This window comes from Palaemon carinicauda, chromosome 28 (genome assembly GCF_036898095.1).
Source record: "Palaemon carinicauda isolate YSFRI2023 chromosome 28, ASM3689809v2, whole genome shotgun sequence".
In the NCBI taxonomy this organism is placed as follows: Eukaryota; Metazoa; Arthropoda; class Malacostraca; order Decapoda; family Palaemonidae; genus Palaemon; species Palaemon carinicauda.
This window is the reverse complement of record NC_090752.1, coordinates 16,037,991-16,048,166: the sequence shown is the minus strand read 5'-3', so window position 1 is coordinate 16,048,166 and position 10,176 is coordinate 16,037,991. Positions and strand designations below refer to the sequence as shown.

The 10,176-nt window shown below is 32.3% G+C and overlaps 1 protein-coding gene across 1 annotated transcript in view; it reads right to left on the bottom strand.

The window, feature by feature from the left end:
• Positions 1-8,997: 8,997 nt before the first annotated feature.
• The window catches only part of LOC137621694 (uncharacterized), a 179,344-nt gene continuing 178,165 nt past the window's right edge, over positions 8,998-10,176 (bottom strand). The window contains exons 3-4 of the mRNA XM_068352210.1: positions 9,515-9,747; positions 8,998-9,134 (exon numbers count right to left, since the gene is read on the bottom strand). Of these exons, the coding sequence (XP_068208311.1) occupies positions 9,116-9,134; positions 9,515-9,747 (252 nt within the window). The 3' untranslated portion in view covers positions 8,998-9,115. The remainder of the gene's footprint in view (positions 9,135-9,514; positions 9,748-10,176) is intronic.

The following is a 10,176-nucleotide window of genomic DNA, read 5'->3' as shown; positions in this document are numbered from 1 at the left end:
CAAAAACTCCCCTCTCTCTCTCTCTCTCTCTCTCTCTCTCTCTCTCTCTCTCTCTCTCTCTCTCTCTCTCTCTCTGCAATGCAGAAGACCTATGTTGTAGTGATGTCAGCTAGATGATACAAAATCAATCTCTCTCTCTCTCTCTCTCTCTCTCTCTCTCTCTCTCTCTCTCTCTCTCTGCAATGCAGAAGACCTATGTTGTAGTGATGTCAGATAGATACAAAAACTACCCCTCTCTCTCCCTCTCTCTCTCTGCAATGCAGAAGACCTATGTTGTAGTGATGTCAGATAGATGATACAAAATCAATCTCTCTCTCTCTCTCTCTCTCTCTCTCTCTCTCTCCTCTCTCTCTCTCTCTCTCTCTCTCTCTCTCTTTCTCTGCAATGCAGAAGACCTATGTTGTAGTGATGTCAGATAGATACAAAAACTACCCCCTCTCTCTCTCTCTCTCTCTCTCTGCAATGCAGAAGACCTATGTTGTAGTGATGTCAGATAGATGATACAAAATCAATCTCTCTCTCTCTATCTCTCTGCAATGCAGAAGACCTATGTTGTAGTGATGTCAGATAGATACAAAAACTACCTCTCTCTCTCTCTCTCTCTCTCTCTCTCTCTCTCTGCAATGCAGAAGACCTATGTTGTAGTGATGTCAGATAGATACAAAAACTACCCCCCCCTCTCTCTCTCTCTCTCTCTCTGCAATGCAGAAGACCTATGTTGTAGTGATGTCAGATAGATGATAAAAAATCAATCTCTCTCTCTCTCTCTCTCTCTCTCTCTGCAATGCAGAAGACCTATGTTGTAGTGATGTCAGATAGATGATACAAAATCTACCCCTCTCTCTCTCTCTCTCTCTCTCTCTCTCTGCAATGCAGAAGACCTATGTTGTAGTGATGTCAGATAGATGATACAAAATCTACCCCTCTCTCTCTCTCTCTCTCTCTCTCTCTCTCTGCAATGAAGAAATGTTGCAGTGACGTCAGATAGATGACTATCTCTCTCTCTCTCTCTCTCTCTCTCTGCAATGAAGAAATGTTGCAGTGACGTCAGATAGATGACAATCTCTCTCTCTCTCTCACTCTCACTCTCTCTCTCTCTCTCTCTCTCTCTCTCTCTCTCTCTCTCTCTCTCTCTCTGTGGCAATTTCTTTACATGCAAAATGGCAAATACTTTGAATAGACTTCCAGCGGATTTAGTAAACATTAACACGGTAAGCGAGTTCAAGAATAAGTTAGACAAGATCATAAGAACTCTCTAAATCCTTAAACTAAATCGCTCTACCAAAGGGCAAATGGATTCTCCGCGGATGGACTAAAAGGTTTTTGAGACATACAAAATCCTTGTAACTACTTGTAACTCTCTCGTAAATTTTCCAAAACCTCTGAAAACTATCACACTATTCAATGCTTCTCTCTTATGTATTAAAAACAAGTAATTGCTTTTGAATAAATTATATCATGCACTCTCTTTGTTTCAGTTCTTTAATTTTCAGTTATTTACTCGAAATGTTTACCTTAAGTTAACTAAGCGAATTACACTTTTGTAAAAATAATCAATACCCTAAGCAAACTACCGTTCAGTTGCCTATTAGTTCTATAAATTTACAAGCGAGTACGTAATTTGTATTACTTCTTTCTTCCTCAGTTGAACAGGAATACCTGATCTCACCAGGCTAATTCTCCAATGCTTTTACTCGCATCTCGAACAGGAATATCTTGGCTCTGGCAAATTCCAGTTGCTACTACAGAGCGCAAAATATTGCTCGGAAGGACAGTAGAGTAAAAAGGACCCCCACCAAAAACGATTATATTCATGACTTCCATTTGTACATCAACCTTTCTTTCGGAATTTATTTCCCAGATAAAAGTGCATTTTATTCAATTTTAAGATATTACCTTTTCTCCTCTGATTTTCTTAGTTCCCATCTTTTTCTTATTCACTTCATCTTTCATTACTCTATCTATCCTCCTGTATGCATTCACCGGTTTTTATTTCTTTGATCATGCACCTGAAAATCAAATCCTTGGCCTACCAGAATCTCTAAACAAAAAATTAATTTCCCCATGGGCGTTTGATCAGAGACACAGCGAATTCGATATTAAGAGAGATTTGTGGCTTATTTGAATAAATGAAAATCACGAGTGTTAGTGGTAAAATCATCATAAAACAGCCCAGTGTTACAAACTCGCCAACAGGCAATATAATGGTCGAGATGGGTTGACTTCCATTTTAAGTACATCTGAATTTGACAGGAATATATATGGAATTGTCGGAATTAAAGTTCTCTCCTTCTTTAGCCTTGTGGTATAGGAGTCAACTGTCACCTCAGTTCTGTCAGAACTCACAGGGTTCGAATCATTAGCCGAATCATTTGAGACAAAGGCACAGTGAATTTGTGGCTTGTTTGAATATAAATAGTGCGTGTATATATATATATATATACATATATATATATATATATATATATCTATATATATATATATATATATATATTTATATATATATATATATATATGTATATATATATATATATATATATATAAATATATAGAGTGCATGATAGGAAACAAAAGAAATTGAACCCCAAACAAACACAACATAGGTGCAAAAGTTTCCTTTTTTTACCATAATTCAATACAGTGATGCCAAACTTTTGATTGGGCAATCGTTAACAACAAATTCTGATTTTTTTTTTAAATAAAAAGAAAGCAATAGGAAAAGGTCATTGAAGCTTGACTTGACCATGGAATTATGAATTTTATCTATGCACTTTAATTAGTAGATAGAAAAGGTAAACGACCAATTTTCAGTTTCGGTTCTTTTGTATTACGTAATCACTTACGAAACAAAAATTATGGCGAATTAAAAAAAAAATTTTTACTAAGACAAACACGTTTACTGTATAAACAATGTCAAAATAATGTCTTGAAAATTGATACTCTTGTTGGTATTTTTAAAGCTGGGGTTTAGTGTGTCATGAATTATGGAATTATTCGGGAGTATATTATTTTTCCTATATTCAAATGATGCAATTTTCATTCAAATTTATTAGGACAGACCTGAAATAGCTATAAAAATAATTGGCTCCGTCAAGCAAATATTCTATTTCATATCCTTACTTAAAGCAGAATTGTAATAATCAAATTGCATATTTCGTTAGAGTTTAATCATTCATAAATTCTATTTTCTCATTGGAAAAAGTTAAAGGTCATAATTATTTCCGCTGAAATAAAGAAATAATGCTCGTTCGTTCGAATAATATGTCCAGATGAATTTGCTATAACACCATGGACTGGCTAATGAAAATATCGCACTTTTACCTGTTTTTTTTTTTTTTTTCTAACCATAGGTTTTATGGAGTAAAGGAGCGAAAACAATAGGTTACTAATTATTTAATTGAAAACACGGATATACGAGTCGCATCCAGATAAATTTGTTATAAAAAATGGACTGGCTAATGATAATATCCCACTTTTACCTGTTTTTTATAATAGGTTTTATGGAGTAAAGGATTAAAAACAATAGGTTACTCACTAATTGAATACAAGGTAAGGGAGTCGCAGGCAAATCCCCAAAACAAATGCGAAGTATTTGCAACAGAAGTTAGGAATCGGCCTCGTGTGGAATTAGGTTATAATGATGCTCCAGTAATCATCAGTACCTGAGTGTGTATGATTATCAGAAAGCAACAGAAAAATATAAGAAATTAAAATAGCTATTGGCATCGTAACAAGATTATTAAAGATGAACTGGTAATTGTAAAGTTCAATGGTAGTTATTATAATTATTACTTGTTAAGCTAAAACCCTAGTTGGAAAGCAGGATGCTATAAGGGCTCCAACAGGGAACATAGCCCAGTGAGGAGAGGAAACAAGGAAAAGTAAAATATTTTAAGAACAGTACCATTAACATAATTATCCCCTTATATAAACTATAAAATACTTAAAACAAGAGGATGAGAAATAAAAAAGAATAATGTGCCCGAGTGTACCCTCAAGCAAGAGAACTCTAACCCAAGACAGTGAGGACCCTGGTACAGAGGATATGCCGCTATGGCATCTCAAAATAGTCATGGTGGTCGGTGTGGTCACGTCCCTGACAAGTGAATGCCAGACTGGGGTTCGAGACCCGCTGAAACTAGTAGTTTCTTTGGTCGCTAAAACCTCACCATCCTTGTGAACTAAGGATGCGGGGTTTGGGGAAGCCTATAGGTCTACAGTATCTTCTGAGTCTAACGTGAGCTTAATATGTTATTTGCTTTCCCACTTTGTCTTCCCTCGCTCTGCATATCAGAAAATTTACTACAACAAAGAATATTTCTTTTCGATCCCATTAGTAAACAATATCAGCACCTATGTGAAATATAAGTTCCAGAGCTTAAGAGTTAATGGTAATACGACTCTTGCTTGAGGGTATACTTGGGCACACTATTCTTATTTGTCTTTCTCTTGTTTTCTTGAAGTTTTTATAGTTTATATAGGAAATATTTATTTTGATGTTACTCTTCTTAAGATACTTAATTTTTCCTTAAGTTTCCTTTCCTCACGGGGCTATTTTCCTTGTTGGAGCCCTTGGGCTTATAGCATCCTGCTTTTCCAACTAGGGCTGTAGCCTAGCAAGTAATAATAATAATAATAATAATAATAATAATATACAGCAGCATAATTACGAGAATATAAAACGTAAAAAATCTGGCACTAAGGACTTTATATTGAAAATAATTATTTGTATCATACATATTACCCTTTAAAACAGTTTTTTTTACTTTGATAAATCAAAGAAATTGTTATTTAGCATTTTCAAAAAGGCCCTTTAGTGAATACATGAAAAGGTTCTTTCGAAAAGATTAAATGTTTTTAATCTTCACACAGAGCAATCGTAATGTTTACTGTGAACATAAAGTGATCGATGGATTCCATCTGTACTAGGGTAACAGATATATATATATATATATATATATATATATATATATATATACATGTACATATATATATATATATATATATATATATATATACAAATATATATATACATATATATATGTATGTGTATATATATACATATACATATATATATATATATATATATATATATATATATGTATATATACAGTATATATATATATATATATATATATATACATATATATATATATATATATATATATACATATATATATACATATATATATATATATATATATATATATATACATATATATATATATATATACATATATATATATATATACTATATATATATATACAGTATATATATATATATATATATATATATATATATACATATATATATATATATATATATATATATATATATATTATATACATACAGTTTCCTGTCTTCTACTCCCTTTAGTTTGGACACCAATCCACTATTATTGGGAAGATTAAATTCTTTCCCGCGCTGTCCAGCCCCACGGTTAAAAAAAAAACCGTAATTTTAATCGGAAATTCTCTGTAAAAATAAACTATTCTCAGCCGTATTTCAGTAAAACACAGGCGACCGTAAGTCTATATACTTTGTTATCTTTTACGGGTTGGTAATCGTAATATCACTCCCTTACGTCGATATATCCATTATTAAAACATAAAAATCCTGGAATAAATGTTGCCAGGCATTTACCGTCCTGTTTTTTTTTTTCCTCCTAAAGGCAAATTTTTTAACGGTACATAGTTAGGTAAATTTAAGTCACCAATGAGAGGTGGAGTGAAAGTACACCTAGAGTGGACCTAAAATATGAAATCTTATTATCAATAAATATAAAAAACTATTTTTCATCTTATAATTCAGGATGAAAAAATCAATTCATTGTCATCGCTTCAATAAGGATTATGCTAATGCTTGGGGACAAGCATTATTAGTTTGAAATCTCCTATCCCCGCTTTAGATAAAACTCAAACGATACCACCGTATTCCATGCTTAAAAAAAAAAAAAAATCATCGGAAATTCGCTGTAAATCTCAGTCGTATTTCAGTAAAATACAAGCGACCGTAATTTTACCATACTTTATCTTTTACAGGTTGGTGACCGTAATATCACTCCTTTACGTCAATATATCGGTTTTTAGAACGATAACGTTCTGGCAACTTTTATGCCAGGAATTTTACAGTTTTTTTACGGCAAATTTTTAACAGTTTAACAGACAAATCTGATACATGCCTGCATACGATACCATGTACCATATAGTAAAACAGATGATAACAATATTTAATGTTTCATTGAATAGTTAACTCGAACCATATCGTTATATTCTGCACAAAACCAAGAGGCAAACTAATAATATATTAATATGTTCCACTTTACCTAGTAAACATCTTTGAATGCTACTTATATGGTCTAACCCAAATTCATACCATTAAAGTATGCTAAATTACATACAAGTAACACCTAAATAACAGCATTAATCTAAACCGTACGCCAAATGTCAAACTTAAATAATGTTGATCAAATGTTTAGCAAATCTATTTACATTTTCCAAACACTGAGAGACGTTCCAGTCTAAACTAACTGGATAAAATTAAAAACAATTAGTACTTTCTACTTAATATTATTATTCACTTTAATTTTGGCTTCGTCATTATCATCACCAGGTGTTGCTTAATTAGTGAGCATTGTCAACTCTATGGTCAAAGACAAACTTCAATAGTTCAAACTTTGTTTATTGCATATTAGAGTCATTCAACAACTTTTCAAACAATAGTAACTGTTTAATTAATAGCTAAAAGTTATGCTATTGCATAAAAATATAAAATCTAATATCTTAAAAACCTTAACCTTAAGTAAATTTTAAATATAAAAGTATAAAATATTCTTCACCTGACTTATAAAAGGGATTTGAACCTATAGTTTTAAAGACCCATTTTTGTATATCAATTTTCAGTTTCAATCTGCGTTTTGATTTCATAATCTCAACCTTAGAAAATATTACTCTTATAATTTTCAGCTTCTATATAGTGTACTCAATAGCAAGAGGTTTATGGCCGAGTTGTGTTGTGGGAAAACATCTTTCTAGGATTCCCTATTTATGAGACTTAGTTATTAATCTGATTTATCAATAAAACATTAAGGCATTAGAAAAAATGGTTATGAATTAAAGAAGAATTGCACTATGGCATACTACATAGCCTTCGAATATTTTTAGCTTCTAGCTCCGTTAAATCCTTAAAAGATTATGAATAGCTGGCAAAACATGAGCTCATAACGTACAAGTAATTTTAACAACTGAATAAAGTGAAACCATATTAATTAACCAGAATACTATTTCCTGATGATGAATCGGGAATGGGAAGAAAATAACCCAAGATTGTAATTGGAACTGAAACATGAAATCAACACTAACCCCAATATCAAAATGGAATCGAAACGATAGAATAACGTAATTCTCTTGCATAAAAGTAATTCAAGATTTAGATTCAGCATAGTGCTGTAAAGGTCAAGATTGATTGGGCACTTTTCTCTATGATGATTCGGTGATTCCCATTAACTGCTATTTTTCCCTGTTGGAGTTCTTAGGCTTATAGCATCTTGCTTTTCCAACTAGGGTTATAGCGTAGCTTGTAATAATAATAATAATAATAATAATAATAATAATAATAATAATAATAATAATAATAATAATAATGATGATTAGCCTGATATTGTAAGACAATATTAGGCGGAATTGTTTCGGCATTTGCCATACTACATTTCTATATTATGAGGGAAAAATTGTCAAGAAACTCTTGTATTAGATAACACTATCGCCCCTTCCCCACCATAAACACAGATTTACGAGGGTTTAGAGATGCTGCACCAGGTGATTCACGACTGTTTTTAATTTTGACGTCTACTTTTGATTTCTACTCGTTTCGTGAATGACGTTGAGTTCGAAATAGCCATTAAATACGAGGCTAAACGGTCTAAGACAAGGAAAAGTCTCTTAATTGAACAGCACTATAAAGCTTCGAGAATGTTATATCAAGGTTCGTGGGATTGTGTTGAAAAATAAAGTTTTTAAACTGCCAGTTATTACAATAATGTTGAAAACGTTAATGCAAAATATAAGGAAGGTCATTAACTAATAAAACTCAACAATATATAAATCGGGTTAATAACATTCAACATTTCCCTATCCTGAGTTAATAACGCTAATATATTATCCGTTTGTGTTGTGAAAAAAAAAAATTGCATTTATGAGTAGGATCTCTTTTTCTAAGGGTATGCAAAATCCTTCCACATTCAGACACATTTTACTCAGTGTTAATATGATTTAAAAAATCTTGTCTAATTTTTCACTGCAGGAAACTAACCCTACCAGTCAGCGAGACCAATGTTAACCTTTAACTTTTAATTTGGAATAATGATAATATTTATTACTGTGATATCGATCTTGACTTTTAGCTTCATTGGCCTTGTCCTATCCCATAACACTCTTTCTACCTCTCTCCACTTCCCTAAGGCTGCTTTTATCCTATTTCCACAATAGCATTTTAACCTTGTTTCAAATGAATAATGACAAATATTGAATTATACTAATAATCAAAATAACAATCAGTATTTCGAATGGAATTGGCCTTCAAATTTAAGCTACTTAATTATTAAAAAAGAAATATCTCATGTATTTAATAAACTTTCATCAGCTCCATATAAATGTTTAACCATAACATTTCAAGACCCACTAAATTTTCAAAGTTGATATGGGAACTATTCGAATAAAATCACAGAAAATAACAGCTGATTTACAATGTTTCAACGGCTATTCTTGAATGTTTATAAAAATGATCTGGATCATCTTAATAAAATCACTTACATCAAATACACTTGAAATCTAGAACTAAACAGAATCCTAGATTGTCCTATTACAATACATTACATCTATTCTTAGTAGCGGAAGAATACAAGAATCATCTACCAAAATTTACAATACAAGATCGTTGCATTTTATACAGTTTTTTTTTTTTTTTTTTTTTTTTCATCCGTCATGAATCGTTAATGTTCAGGTGATGGACTTAAAGAACGCAGTGACGGAGACAAGTGACAAGGCAAATCTCCTTCAGTTGCTTTGATTAGAGAAATATGATATCTTCATTATTATCATCTTGATGGAGAAGCTGTTAACTTGTTCCTTCTCGTCTGAAAAGAAATGGAAGCGTTAATACTAACACTTTACATCTCTATATAAGAGGACGGTTAATATTGTAGGGATCACTGTACGCATATGGTGTAGAAGGTGGAGCTACGTATCATCAAAAGGCTAAGAAGTTAAAACCAAAAAAATATCATGTAATATGAACACATGAATGCCTTTTAATATTTCATTTTTTTCTGTTTGCTATTATTGTAATTATAAATTCATATGACAAGAGATAAGGGGTTTAATTACTAAACAAACAAAAACATGTGTTGTTTCTCTCTTGGTTTCATATGATATAGTTTTTTTTTTCTTTCTGAATAATAACAAAAAGGAAAATAAAAGCACATCACATGCGGATATTTCGAAAAGCGTTACGAACCTGAAGAAGAAAACGGGAAAACGGGACTCAATATTAGGGGGAGAGGGGGGACTTTTAACGTGGTCAAGCAGAATGGTGGATGGTGGAGGTGGTTGGTGATTGGGGGGGTTGTGTGGAGATATTGGTGGTTGTGGTGGTGGTGGTATTGGTATTGGTAGTGGTGGTAGTAGTAGTAGTAGTAGTAGTAGAAGTGGATTCGGAAGATGGTGGAGTTCTCGTATGGTTCTCGTATCCTGTGGAATAAAAGGAAAGGGTCAGTTACGGCCTGATCCTCCTCGAATTCCTTTTTTTAATTTTTTTTTTAATTTATCTCTTATTTATACTTAATATCTCATAAAATTCCATCTAACAAAACGTATGAATGATTTATTGATGGGCAATAAAATCACTTCAAATATCGCATTGAGAATTTTGTGACCACATTTTTTTTTTTCTAACTGATTGGATTCTTCTAAGCATCAGTAACATTATCAAAATCATTACAATGAAATATTTTCCAGACTACAGGCAAAGGCACGTGCTATGAGGCATGCAAGCAGTCACACTTTTGAACACCGAACACATAAAATAAAATGGAAAGAAAATCTAACATCCCTTTTCCTCGGGCTACACATGCAAGTGTAATACTATCTACATTAGAGAAAAATACACATTCAGGCTAT